Source organism: Hibiscus syriacus, unplaced genomic scaffold (assembly GCF_006381635.1).
Source record: "Hibiscus syriacus cultivar Baekdansim isolate YM2019G1 unplaced genomic scaffold, ASM638163v2 tig00110831_pilon, whole genome shotgun sequence".
Classification (NCBI taxonomy): Eukaryota; Viridiplantae; Streptophyta; class Magnoliopsida; order Malvales; family Malvaceae; genus Hibiscus; species Hibiscus syriacus.
Window position 1 is genome coordinate 4,443,492 of NW_024062882.1, and position 14,115 is coordinate 4,457,606.

Below are 14,115 nucleotides of genomic sequence, written 5' to 3' on the forward strand. Positions count from 1 at the left end.
GAAATGATCTTTAATTGGGTGTAGTAGGTACTGTCATTTGATCTTGAACCAAATCACTTAATCTTTTCTTTAGTTGAAACAACCTTGGACCATTAGACTGCTGAAAGCGATCAATAAGATCCTTCCAAATCTCTACAGCCGTGGTATGATAAAGCAAGCTTGCAGCGATATCCTTTGAAATGAATTCAATATCCATGATTTCACAAGGTTATTAGCTCACTTACAAGCATTGAATCTTTCTAGATAAGAAGAGTCTGGAGCTCGAATTGAACCATCAACAAACCCCAGTTTGTTCTTGGCAGAGCGAGCGAGCATGGTGGATCGTTTTCAGCTATTAAAATTGTCGATTGATAATGGTTGAGTAACCAGAATCATACCAGGATTGTCTTACTGATGCAGGTAATACGGATTGCTGCCATTGTCAAAACTGTCACTCAGTGAATCAGACATGATGAAGCGTGAAAAGAAGAAACTACTGATACCATATAACAATAGGAAAATGCGAAGAAGAATATGGAAACAAATGATTTTACTTCTTGATAATCAATAATACAAAGTCTGATGAATATATATATAGTAGCTACCACTAACATAACAACTTGTGCTAACTATCCAGTACTGCCTTACTACCTGAATGTATCGTAATAGGAAGTATAATGGCCCCCAAAGAAATAAACATTTTTCTTTGGCTCATCTTGCAACAACGTATTATGACCAATACTGGAGCTAGGAGAAGGCTCACTACGGATTGCAGTTGTCCAGTTTGCAAAAATGGCGAGGAGACTATCTTACATATTCTTTGCGATTACCAATCTGCATGTATTATATGGAATCAACCAGTTCCCAGACAGGCCAAGATAAGCTTCTTTTCTTTAACTCTCTTTGATTGGCTCTCTTCTAACTTGTCAAACAATGTGATTTTTCAATGGGAAAATTTGGTCGGCAGGCCGCCAGATGATAACATAGTGAAACTGAACACGGATGGAGCGGTCAGTCATCCTTTAATAGAAGCGACTGGTGGAGGAGTGCTACGTGAAAGCATCGGGACGTGGACTGTTGGCTATCACAGGAATATCGGTCGTTGCCCCACTTTCCAAGTTGAACTTTGGGCGGTGTTTGATGAACTTTCCATCGCCTGAAATCGAGGTTTGCACAATGTGGCAGTGAAGATCGATAACAGCAAGGTGGTCAGATGTCTCAATTTCTCCTGAGTGCGTGAATGATGTCTCAACCGAGGTAGATGCCTAGCCAAGCAGTGGAGAGTCAAGTTCACCCACATTGACCGTGCTACCAACACTCTTACTGATGCTCCCGCTTACTTGGGAAAAGATGGCCAGCTGAGTCTCTCGATAGTTCAGGACCTTCATATTGAAATTTTGAGCAGCCTCAATCTTAAAAGTGCAGACCCTGCTAATGGTTAACCCACTAAGTTGCTAGTGGTGTTTCTCTTTGTTACCAATTTTTTTTATTAATAATTTTACCTTTTATTTAAAAATTATAGTCTAATGGATTACACTTTAGTATATTTTGTCATAATTATGACATTTATCATGTAAACTATACAAATTTAAGGATAAGACATTATAAACCCACCAAGCATACCTAATAGTAAGCAAATTTTAATAGAAAGTATTAAGGGGGTGTTTGGTTCGTAGAAAAAATTATTACCATCTATCTTTTTCGAAATTGTATTTCTAGGTTCACGGAAAAGATCATTATTAGGTAATAACTTATTACCAATAGTAGTATTTTTGGGTTAAAATGGCGAGAATGTTATTATCTCCAAATTCTTAAGTAATGAACAATTTCCACCACGTAGGACATAAATACTCTTGAAATAATGATTTTTTTCCATATAGATAATTCTCAATTCTTATTCTTTGTGCTTTACTCAAAATTATAAACTAAATAATAATAATATACAAAGAGTCTAATTTAATAAAATATTAATAAATTTGAGTAGTTAAAATTATTTATATTTTCAATATCTAGTATACTAATTATTTTATAATTTTATGAGGTGAAAATATTATTATTATAAAAATATAATTATTTAAACTAATATTAAATTTTTAGATATTAAAAAAATAGATCTTATACATTAAAAAATAATATATTTGTTCACTTGAGATCACAATATTATTTTTCATGTTATATTATATTTTATACTAAATATGATACTTATGAAAATTATTTAAAATTATAAGTTTGATATACTAATTATATTAATTATATATTAAATTAATTTTTTTCTTTAAACTTAGATAGTGTAATAATTAAAATATTTTTATGAGTTTTCATTAAAATATTTATAATTTATTATTAAATTTTTAATTTTTAAAAAAATATATATGACGAGGATAATTTGGTAAAATATGCATTCAAGTAATCTTATATTCCTCCAACTAAACACTATAATATCGCATTTCTATTAAGCAAACCAAACAGGGTAATACAACATTCCCAATGTTACATTCCGATAATCTTATTCCTAAAGGTAATCTTACATTCTGTGAACCAAACATACTCTAAAGGTATGAGGATGGACCAAAACTTTTGAATCTAAAATGTAAAAGAAATTATTTTTTAAAAATTTTAGGTGAAAGGACTATATGTCAACCCCCTACCAAAGTACATGGACTTGTGCATAGAATTAAAAGAAATCAATAAAATTTTGAGACATTTGAAAAAATTTAGGGAAAATTATCTAAATTATCAGTTTTGATATATTTTAGTACCTAAATTATCAGTTTTGATATATTTTTCAATTTTTTCAAAACTATATCTAAAATATAGTTTTTTTTCCTTTTAGTGTCCCGCCATTAAAAACTTTAGTTTTTATTTCATTGTAGTAGCTCATTCAAAATTTAATGTTAAGTTTTGAATTTTTTTTTGAAAATTTAGGTACTAAAACGGACCAACACTAATAATTTAGGTACTAAACACGTTAAGTTTTTAACGATAAGGTAGGGAAATAAAATGAAAAACTAAACGTTAGATATGATTTTGAAAAAAAATGAAAGTTTAAGTACTAGAACGGACTAAAACTAATAGTTTAGGTATTAAATACGTAGTAAATATATATCATACAATTATATGAACTTTAAAAAGTATATTATGATGAATTCAATTAGTATATAACCGGATGAAGAGAAAACTGGTCTCAAAGATTGAATTAAAACTTTTAAATAAGAACATAGAAAGATTTAATTTTTAACTTTTGAAGTACAAGGATTAAATATCAACTTTCCAAAAGTATAGAGACTGAAGGCAAATTTTGACACATAGATCTTTATCCTCAAAATCACACCAACCAACCAGGAGGAATCAATGCAGGAACCACAGTTCTACATGGACCATAACAATGGCCAAAAATCTTACGAGACACTGAACTTTGTCCAACGCGAAAATCTCCACAAGAATCGCGAAACTGTTGGTGGGACTATTACTACAAATAGGACGAGTTGTTCGATTCGCACAACTCAATCATCTTCGACCTTTCCCTGGTCATTCATCTCTGAACTCAGCAAAATAATAATTTTCCAGGCTTGATAATATTTATTCTAAAAAGCTTGGAAAAAGTTTAATGCCATGGTGAGGAGATCCCTTCTAATAACGTTGACAAGGGAAAGGTGATTTTGTTTTCTGCTTTTTCGGTTTTTTATTGTAATTCTACTGTTTCAAGCTTAATCAACAATGGCGACATCGTCTCAAAAGAATAATAAGGGGGGTTCAAGCAACTCTACGGGCGGACAACAGGTGAAATTCGCCCGCCGGACATCGAGCGGCCGGTATGTTAGTTTGTCGAGGGAGGACATGGATATGTCGGGAGAGCTGTCGGGGGATTATATGAACTATACGGTGCATATCCCTCCTACGCCGGATAATCAGCCGATGGATAACTCGATCGCCTCCAAGGCTGAGGAGCAATACGTTTCGAACTCGCTGTTCACCGGCGGGTTTAACAGCGTTACGCGTGCACATTTGATGGATAAGGTGATCGAGTCAGAGGTTACTCATCCTCAGATGGCGGGGGCGAAGGGTGCATCGTGTTCTATGCCAGTTTGCGATGGCAAAGTCATGAAGGATGAACGTGGAGACGATATAATGCCATGCGCATGCAGGTACATAAAAGCACTCACGCATGTATACGTAAAATTTTAGGTCAAGGGTCTAATTTACGAACTTATAAATGAAATTGTTGTCTTTTCCTATAGGTTCAAAATCTGCAGGGATTGTTACATGGATGCTCAAAAGGAAAAAGGCCTATGCCCGGGTTGCAAGGAACCATACAAGGTCGGGGACTTTGAAGACGATCCGGAATATACGAACGGGACATTGAAATTGCCGGGTCCGAATGGGAAGAGAGATGCTAATAACATGTCGATGATGAAAATGAATCAAGGAGGAGACTTTGATCATAATCGATGGTTGTTCGAGACGGGTGGTACTTATGGATACGGCAATGCTTTTCATGACGAATATGGTGATGAGAGGCTCCAAGGGGACTTGGAGACCAATGACAAGCCTTGGAAGCCCTTGAGTCGTGTAATTCCCATAAAAGCTAGCATTATTAGCCCTTACAGGTATTGTTTCAATTTGATTCGATTCGATTCAAAATTTGTTGTTCGAATAAATTTACCGATCTTGTTATTATGTAGGTTATTGATTTTCGTCCGATTGGTGGTGCTGGGATTCTTCCTACATTGGAGAATTGTGAATCCAAATAATAATGCTATATGGTTGTGGCTAATGTCGATCATATGTGAAGTATGGTTTGCCTTCTCTTGGATCCTTGATCAGATTCCTAAATTGTGTCCGATTAATCGTTCGACGGATCTCGAGGTCCTGAGAGAGAAGTTCGATTTACCATCACCGTCGAATCCGACAGGCCGTTCAGATCTCCCAGGGATCGACTTTTTCGTATCGACTGCTGATCCGGAGAAGGAACCACCTCTCACCACTGCCAACACCATCCTTTCTATCTTAGCAATTGATTATCCTGTGGAAAAGGTAGCATGTTACATCTCCGACGACGGTGGCGCGCTCCTCACATTCGAAGCAATGGCGGAAGCATGTAGTTTCGCCGATTTATGGGTTCCGTTTTGTCGAAAACACGACATCGAACCGAGGAATCCCGATGCCTACTTCAACTTGAAAGGTGATCCGACTAAAGGCAAGAGTCGTCCAGACTTCGTCAAGGATCGAAGAAGGATAAAGAGGGAGTATGAAGAGTTCAAAGTAAGGATCAATGGACTCCCTGATGCGATCCGAAGGCGATCGGAGGCATTCAATGCAAGGGAAGAGATGAAGATGCTGAAACACCTTAGGGAAAGTGGAGCTGATGCAATGGAGAAACCAAAGGTACAAAAGGCAACATGGATGGCTGATGGCAGCCACTGGCCTGGAACTTGGTCCATCCCATCAAAGGAACACTCGAAAGGAGACCATGCCGGGATTCTCCAAGTGATGTTGAAGCCACCGAGCCACGACCCGCTCATCGGAAACGGCGAAGATAAGCTCATTAGTTTCACCGATGTCGACATAAGGCTACCAATGTTTGTTTATATGTCACGAGAGAAGCGTCCGGGGTATGATCATAACAAGAAAGCCGGCGCCATGAACGCCTTGGTCCGATCATCGGCGATCTTATCGAACGGACCGTTCATGCTCAATCTCGATTGCGATCATTATATAAACAATTGCAGAGCTGTTCGAGAAGGGATGTGCTTCATGATGGATCGAGGAGGCGAAGACATTTGCTACATTCAGTTCCCTCAGAGATTTGAAGGGATTGATCCTTCGGATCGGTATGCTAATCACAACACGGTGTTTTTCGACGGCAACATGCGTGCACTCGACGGTGTTCAAGGGCCGGTGTACGTCGGAACCGGTTGTATGTTCAGGCGATTTGCTTTGTATGCATTTGATCCTCCAAATCCTGATAAAATGACAGTGGCTAAAGAGAATGAAACGCAACCATTGACTACTAGTGATTTTTATCCTAATTTGGATGTCAATTTATTGCCAAAACGATTCGGGAACTCGACGATGCTTGCGGAATCGATACCGATCGCCGAGTTCCAAGGCCGACCACTTGCCGATCATCCCGCCATCAAATTTGGTAGGCCTGCTGGTGCTCTGAGGGTCCCTCGTGAACCACTCGACGCAGTCACTGTTGGCGAAGCTGTTTCCGTCATTTCTTGCTGGTTTGTGCTTTTTTAACTTGAACTCGAAGTCGAACCCGAACTAAATATAAATCCATTCCATCAATTCGATTTGTCCGATGTATTATGCTTTTCTTTTCTCCGACCAGGTACGAAGACAAGACTGAATGGGGTGATCGAGTAGGGTGGATTTACGGTTCGGTGACGGAGGACGTCGTGACGGGCTTCCGTATGCACAACCGTGGTTGGCGGTCGGTTTATTGCATCACTAAACGTGACGCATTCCGGGGTTCAGCGCCGATCAATCTTACGGATCGACTCCATCAAGTGCTCCGATGGGCGACGGGCTCCGTCGAGATCTTCTTCTCAAGAAACAACGCGTTGCTTGCTACTTCGAAGCTCAAATTCCTTCAACGACTGGCTTATTTAAACGTCGGAATATACCCTTTCACTTCATGTTTCCTCATCGTTTATTGCTTCCTACCGGCGATGTCACTTATCTCCGGCCAATTCATCGTCCAAGAGCTCAACATTTGGTTCTTGGTTTACCTAATGATCATCACATTCTGCCTCATCGGCTTAGCCCTCCTCGAGGTACGATGGGCCGAAATCGGATTAGAAGAATGGTGGAGAAATGAACAGTTCTGGCTCATCTCCGGTACCAGCTCCCACTTCGCCGCATGCATTCAAGGTCTACTAAAAGTGATCGCCGGCATCGAAATCTCCTTCACATTAACATCGAAATCCGCCGGCGAAGACGAAGACGACATATACGCCGACTTGTACTTAGTGAAATGGACTTCGTTGATGATCCCACCCATCGTCATCGCCTTGGTAAATATCGTGGCACTTGTCATCGCCTTCGCCAGGACACTGTTCGGAAACGGCCAATGGAACATGTTCATCGGCGGCGCATTCTTCGCCTCCTGGGTGTTGTGTCATCTTTATCCTTTCGCTAAAGGGTTGATGGGCCGACGACGGAAGACGCCGACCATCGTCTTTGTTTGGGCCGGTCTCATCTCCATTATCATCTCGTTGCTGTGGATGGCACTTAACCCCGGCGGTATCAACTCCTTGGGAACTACGACCACCACCAACAGCGGTTTTTCGTTCCCCTAAGCGGCGAAAGGCCTCTCCCTCGCCTTGTCTTTCTCGGCCGCCTGTTTTGCAAAAAAAATTTTGTATAATTTTCTTAGGCGAAAACAAATTCAACAATCTCTCTAATGATTGTCTGTATTACGTTCGAAAAAATTATATATAAAATTGATTTTTTGAATTTCTTTACACAAAAATAGAGTTTTCTGGGGGATGATTTCTGTAATAAGACCAAAAAATTAATTCAAATACAAGGACTACATATACAATTTATGCATAGTATAAGAACTTATAAAAGATTGAAATAACTTTTTAAGTATCTTAAATCACATTACATTGTTTAAATAAGTTGGGGGTTTATCTATTATTTTTAAATTTTAAAAATTTAAATTCTATACTATACTTTTATGACATTCAGTTTATGTATTATTTTTTATTTAAAAATATTAATTAATATTTAAATTATTATATAACCAAGAAACAAGTGCATTTGCAGAATTAGATGTCACATTGATTTCAAGCTTAAAGAAATCTCCAACTGTTTAGGTAAAAATGAAACCCTACAATCAAATCTTATACATCCGACGTCGTCTCGTACGGGACTCGTACGAACAACTGACCGTGCAGGGTAACCACAGCCGACGTCTGGTGTGGATCGATTCTTGATGGCAGGCTCACAACCTGGACACGAATTGCATATCATTAACGCGCACGAAAAACGGTTGTCCGGTGAATTGATATCGAAACCGATAACAGATGGCTACACCACATTGAAATTTCATCAACTTGAACTAACCTTTTTGAAGGGTGTGACACCCCAAGGATTATCGAGTTGCTTCGGTTGACCAGATATAACCAAGCGTCCGACTGGATCGGACTGAACATGCACCTGATTCATTTAAAGCACATATGGTAATCCATCAACAAAAAATCAACCACAATCCATATGAAGTTAAAAGGAAAATGGATTCAGCAATTAATGCAATTCCTATCGGGATCCTCTTCCGTACTAGATCTCGAATCTCGCCGAGAAGGATAGAGATCTCGAGATTAACCTCTATAGCTAGTTGCAATCCGGAAATTTATCGAAAAGATCATGTTCGCATGGAACATGTACAATCAGTAATGCCTATACTAATGGAAACTTAGCACATTAACAACTCTACTAAACCTAACTTATCGACCATGATATATTATCTTATTTCAATGGCCTTAAGTTTTTCCCCATAGTTCCTTCAGCCCTACTCCCTCAGGTCGATGAACACGAAGTCACTTCAGTATCGAAACAGATATCCTAGTAAAGTTCCATTTAGGTAAAGTAACTAATCCTTCGCCCAGATCGAAAAATCTTTTCTAAGTAAGCTTTACCTCTTAAAGTCCTGCAATTTAGAAAGCAAGATACCAGAAGCGAAACAGAGATTTCTCCAAAGATATACGAACCTCCTCACGAAGAAGCCCGGGAACCAAAGCATATACCTCGTAGCAGTCAACCTGTGAGGGGCAGATAGAGTCATGTATAATAATAGCAAATGAGTGATGCATCTTAGGATGTATTACATTAACATAAGAATAACACGAGAAAGACTTACAGTTTTTTGCACGTTCACCTTCACCCAATCAGCGGGGGCTCCGATATCGACAACCATGGTATCCAACATGCCAAAAGAATGCCTAATTTCGGCACCTTGAAAAGTCAAGATACTGTTTCAAATACATAATAAAAAAGGGGGAAAATAAGAATAAGTAATTGGCAAACTTAACCATCGTTTAGTTGCTTTAAGTTGAGAAGCTCGGGAACCAGGTTCCATGGTGGATGGCTTTTTACGCTTTAATAAACCTGAGACAATAACCGAGACTCATAAATAAAGACAATTTTGGGCATTGTAGTAGCTGAATGTGCTAGGCCAAGCATATTAGGGATACCAAAATTTTTTTGTCTGTCACTTTTGAGTGCCGGACTAGATGTCTTGTCCTAGAAAAATCGAAAACATTGCATATAAGGGGCAAGATCAGGGCAGATGAAAAGGAAAAAAGAAAAAAAGATTAAACAACACAGCAAATGCATATAGCTTAGAAGGTCCCCACAAACCTGGATGATTGGATGACAGACCTCACCGTTATCGAGAACACGCTGAGAATGCCAGCTTTGCATGGCACGAGCAGCGGCATCTCTCTTTGCCCTACCTGAACCAAGAGCTTGAGTACTACCGGCCTACAAAAAAGAAAAAATAATATGAATCACTGGATATATACACGATTAGTGTCAAGGACACCCTGCATTTAACACCGTAATTTCAAAACCGTACTTATCTATCATATCATTGCACAAGCATACCTTTTAGGAAAGATCTACCTCCATGATTTCTTTCTCTTACCAGCTTAGGCACCGACGGTTACATTAATGACAGCATTTTTATTACGAGATATAGATTGTCTTAGCAAAGTTATTATCATTTCAAAATGAGGCAACTTATTATATTTAATGGTCAAAATCTCGCTGGTTCACCACGGGTACTCGTAAACGTTGTATGAAAGACAATGGGACAAATATAAAACACAGGCTTCAACAAACAACATTGACGTTGAAGGTGATCAGCAAACATATTTACCTGTGTTTCAACTCCGTTAGGCTCAACAAATGGAGCGTCTGAGTGAGGGAGCATGCCACCATGTATTTTATGCCTTTCATACTCGAGTAGTGCCTGATAAATTTATGGAACCAAATTACAGGAGAACCACGAGTTAAATTAACAAATAAAGAAAACAAAAGTTAGAATTAATGGAGGAAGGCCTTGGAGTTACGGCCTTAAATCAAACTGTATGCGTTCTTTCAATCTAAAAAAGAAATTATCAGTTAGAGCAAAACCTTCTCATAAAAGATTCGGAATGTCCATGACACAGTAGTGCAGGTCCTACAAAAAAAGCAAATAATAAAGTCGCCTCGTTAACAAAATTTATTCATGACTGCATTAAAAAAAATAAGAGCTAGCGGATTTATGTTTTAACCATACTTCGGAGGATTAAATGATTCACCGACTTGCCTCCACAATTTGCATGAGGTCACCTGCGAAGTCCAGAGCACGGTTAAAAAGGTAAGTCCATAACTCTGCCTTATTCTTAACCATAAATGAAAGAATTTTTCTTGGATATCATCACAAATAAACACGAAAACTAAACTAATCACATATTACTACCGATTGCATCAAACCCGAAAAACTACAATTCAATGTCAAGGACAATAACAAGTTTGTACATGGAAACACTGCATGTACTTGGAAACCAGAATCAGGAAAACCACATATTACCAAATAACTAAAAGATTCATATATTATTCCATTCTAGTTTTCGCACTTTGAATTAAACCGGTCATCCTTTGTAGAAGCATATTAGAAATTGTTGGCAGAGAGTTTTCAGAACTTAGGGTAAACCTGTTCATAGCCCCCCAATTTAATGACAGCTCTCCATAGCCTGTAGTCGAAACGGGCAATAGTGAAGAAAGGTTAGCACAAAGGTTTCATTTTCGATGAAGAAAGAAACAATTTCCATAAACAAGAGATCTCGAAAGGCTTACTTCAGCAAATTCAGATCCTCCTTGTAAAACTTAGGGTGCTTGAATTCAAGGCTCTTCTCCTTGTAAAAAGCTTCAACCTCCTTCACAAATGCTGCTTGCTCCTCCTCGGTGTCTGACCCCGAGTTGTCGAAGCATAAACTAGGATTCGACAAAGACAATGGGGTATTAATCTGCCTTTTTGTAGACAAATCTTTCAATGGCACCCCATTTTCAATGCCATGGTCATCATCTTGGGGTTTCATGTCAGAGCTGGGGCTTCCACCAAGTCCATTATCATGTGAATGCACGAGGCCATCATCATCATCATTATTTCCAGCATCATCCATTTTGGTATCAGTTTCAACCAAAGATTTGTCCTCAACATCCTCAAATTCAACATCAACACTTTCCTCGGGCTTTAATTTTTCCTCATTTCGAGCACCAATATCATCGACGTCGAGAGTTCTGCCGGTGTCTTCAACAGCTTGTTGTTGTTCGACTGAATCCGGGTTGTCACTGACCGGTTCAGCCTGCAATTTCCCATCATCTTCAAGTTTTGTAGGTTCTTCAACTTGAACTTGGCCTTTCCCTTCACCAGCTCCAGTCTCAGCCTCCATAGGAGCTTGAACCTCAGCTTCAGCCTTAGAAACAACACCACCAGTTTCAGCTTCTTCCATAACTGGCTTGGAACCATCCATTTGAGCCTCACCAACACTACCAGTCACCTTTTCAGGTTCCTAAAACACCAAAAATGGAGAAAACAGTAAAAACCCATAAATCAAAACACTTTTTTTTTAAAACCAAAAGCCAATGACACACACACACAAAGATAACTCTTTTTTTATTATCATTTATAAGACAACATAAAAGAAACAAGCTTGCTTATACTCACATCCATTCCTTGCTTTCTGGGTTAGCCACAGAACAAAAGCTTCTCTTCACACCTGCAAAAAAAAAACATGAAAAAGAAACAAAGGTCTAAAAACATAAACCCAGAGAGGTTACGGCATTGAAGAACCCTAAACAAACCGGGAAAAAAGGAACTCACTTTGTGTGTTTGTTGGGAGGAATGAGTCAGGGAGTCGACAGCGAGTTGAACCACTAGGTTATAGGACCCTGGATTTTGAATATTAAAAAGAAGACAAAAATGAAAGAAGACACATGAAGAGGAGGGGATAATTGAACTGTTGAAATACAAAACAAAAATAAAAGAGGTACTGTTGAGGTCATGGAGCGGTGTTACTGTGAAAATCTAAAACTAAACCACATCCAAATGAGGCCCAACAGACCAGACCGGTTGAAAAATTAGCTTATTAGGTTATTTTTAAAACTAATTTAAGATTTACGGTATTTACTACAATGATGTGACGAGTTCTAACAAAAATATTATTTAAATGAACTCATTATGTGAACTTAACGAGTTTACTCTGCACCATAACATTTATCGTAAATCTCAAAATAAAATCCGGATTAGCCTAATGGACTAATTTTTTTATTTGTCAATTTTAGCATTGTTAACCCTTTAAAGTGTAACTTGGCTTCGGCCCAAGACTAACAATATATGAAGTCCATGTGCAAAGTTTCTTGTTGTAAAGGTATCTATGGCCCAATCCGGATCGAATGGTGACCTAAAATGATTTTTTTTTTAAATTTAGGGTTAGTGAATGTTTGTTCTCTTCTTAAAATATATAATATTCAATAGCAAGTGCAATATTATTATTTTAAAATTCTACGAGTTGTTGCATACATATATATATATATAATGTATTAGGTTATTCTCGTAGTCAACTCGTCTCACTTTTTAGAGCGCGTGACGTGATATCCTCAACCACCTGATATCGTGATGCCTTCATCTTATACATACATTCACGGTTGATTTATTCTATCTATTTCACTTATTAGGACGTTCGACATGAAATAAATACTCGATAGTTGAATATAAAATCACTTGTTAAAATATCATTATATTCGTCCTAAAATACATGTCTAATAGGACTTGTACTCTATTACTTTTAAAGTTTAAAGTTTGAGTTCAAATTTATCCGGTTCAATTTGATGACTAGTTTTACCATTTATGTATTAATATAATATTTTCCAATGCATGTTATATTAATGTTTATATATGAAATTTAATTTTTAGGGTTTAGGGTTATTAGCTTTTGTTTAAGTTATAGTATTATTTTTCCATTATACTATATTATATATGAACAAGACTTCAGGGAAGCGGGAGTGATCAACCTATCGAAGCATATTCATATTTACACACACATATACATGCCTACTAACTGGAATCATTGAGGCAGTTGTGTAAAAAGTTAGCATTGATTAGAGTCATGTCGGTACATGGTGCCACTTTTTACATAACTGCCTCAATGATTCGAGTTGTGTAAAATGTTAGCATTGATTAGATTCATGTCGGTACACGGGAATGACTACAGTTGATATGGCTCGATGAATATATGAACAAAAGTACCATTTAATAGCTTCTTGGCGTAGAATGCAAAGTCGGTCAGTAAAGGACTCACGGGAATTACTTGGCAATTCGGAAGCATGTTCGTCTTGCACATCTCGAGTTTTGACATTTCTTGTCCATCGTTTTAGTACATACTGATAAGGCAGTGTAAGGACATTTTTTGCCCTGAAAACTGCTAATATGTGCCTGCATATTATCCCGGAATGTTCAAACGTTCGGCTGCTGCAATTATCTTTTTATCTCAAAAGAGGTGAAACTCACGGTGTGCGCTTTGTGCTCTTCCACGAATTTGGCCACCCGAAACGCTGTAACAGTTCCCGAGTCAGCAATTTTAGTGTCTGGGTTAGCAAGGGTCTCAACTAGCTCCTCTTGGAACTTCATGAATATTCTACGTGTGTAGAGATTAGCCGCCTGTTTTTCCATGGGAGATGGTGTCCTAAGAACTGGTGAAGTGTTGCTGGTGTCGTAATCAGCCTTCAACTCTTCCTCGTGCCAATTTGCTACAGCTTTCTCGTACTGTTTAATCAACATCTGTATGGTAGTTGATGCATTCACAAATACTTCAAAGAATGAGTTTAAGCCTCCGTCTCCCTCGGTTATAGAAAAGTCCCCATAGAAGGTATCTCCCATATTTAACAACGTGAGGGTCGAGTTAAGAAGCTCATCTGAATAAATACCATTCTGCTAGAACTAATGTTCTTTACATTATCTTCCCTTTACCGAAAACAAACATAAGAACCCTCTAAATATATCGATATGCATATCGACATGAAGTTATAATCCTCTAAATACATTAGAAAAATTTAATATATCGTGTTTAACCTTTATAT

General features: G+C 38.1%; 2 protein-coding genes across 3 annotated transcripts; one reads left to right on the top strand and one right to left on the bottom strand.

Moving 5' to 3' along the window:
- Window positions 1–3,681: 3,681 nt before the first annotated feature.
- Window positions 3,682–7,316, top strand: LOC120142629 (cellulose synthase-like protein D4). The gene is made up of 4 exons (XM_039157166.1): window positions 3,682–4,124; window positions 4,218–4,586; window positions 4,662–6,209; window positions 6,317–7,316. The coding sequence occupies exons 1-4, from the start codon at window positions 3,697–3,699 to the stop codon at window positions 7,284–7,286; spliced, it is 3,315 nt and encodes a 1,104-aa protein (XP_039013097.1). The 5' UTR covers window positions 3,682–3,696; the 3' UTR covers window positions 7,287–7,316.
- A 422-nt stretch (window positions 7,317–7,738) lies between these two features.
- Window positions 7,739–11,973, bottom strand: LOC120142741 (AT-rich interactive domain-containing protein 5-like). Of its 2 annotated transcripts, none has more exons than XM_039157252.1 (14): window positions 11,861–11,973; window positions 11,705–11,756; window positions 10,834–11,549; window positions 10,691–10,730; window positions 10,274–10,326; window positions 10,129–10,174; window positions 9,872–9,964; window positions 9,373–9,474; window positions 9,186–9,234; window positions 9,024–9,099; window positions 8,852–8,933; window positions 8,703–8,753; window positions 8,059–8,151; window positions 7,739–7,943 (listed from the first exon to the last, which is right to left on the bottom strand). In XM_039157252.1, the coding sequence occupies exons 2-14, from the start codon at window positions 11,708–11,710 to the stop codon at window positions 7,836–7,838; spliced, it is 1,515 nt and encodes a 504-aa protein (XP_039013183.1). In that variant the 5' UTR covers window positions 11,711–11,756; window positions 11,861–11,973; the 3' UTR covers window positions 7,739–7,835. The 2 variants fall into 2 exon arrangements, with proteins under 2 accessions (XP_039013183.1, XP_039013182.1); XM_039157251.1 differs by having other exon boundaries at window positions 9,352–9,474.
- Between the last annotated feature and the right edge of the window lie 2,142 nt (window positions 11,974–14,115).

Bases quoted from the DNA above. Each gene is read 5' to 3' on its own strand.
- LOC120142741 (XM_039157251.1), bottom strand. The intron at 10,175-10,273 runs GTATGGTTAAAA...CTTTTTTTGTAG, and splicing joins GAATCATTTAATCCTCCGAA to GACCTGCACTACTGTGTCAT. The intron at 8,754-8,851 runs GTAAGTCTTTCT...TGCCCCTCACAG, and splicing joins AGGTGAACGTGCAAAAAACT to GTTGACTGCTACGAGGTATA.
- LOC120142629 (XM_039157166.1), top strand. From the start codon at position 3,697: ATGGCGACATCGTCTCAAAAGAATAATAAGGGGGGTTCAAGCAACTCT. The intron at 4,125-4,217 runs GTACATAAAAGC...CTTTTCCTATAG, and splicing joins ATAATGCCATGCGCATGCAG to GTTCAAAATCTGCAGGGATT. The intron at 4,587-4,661 runs GTATTGTTTCAA...GTTATTATGTAG, and splicing joins AGCATTATTAGCCCTTACAG to GTTATTGATTTTCGTCCGAT.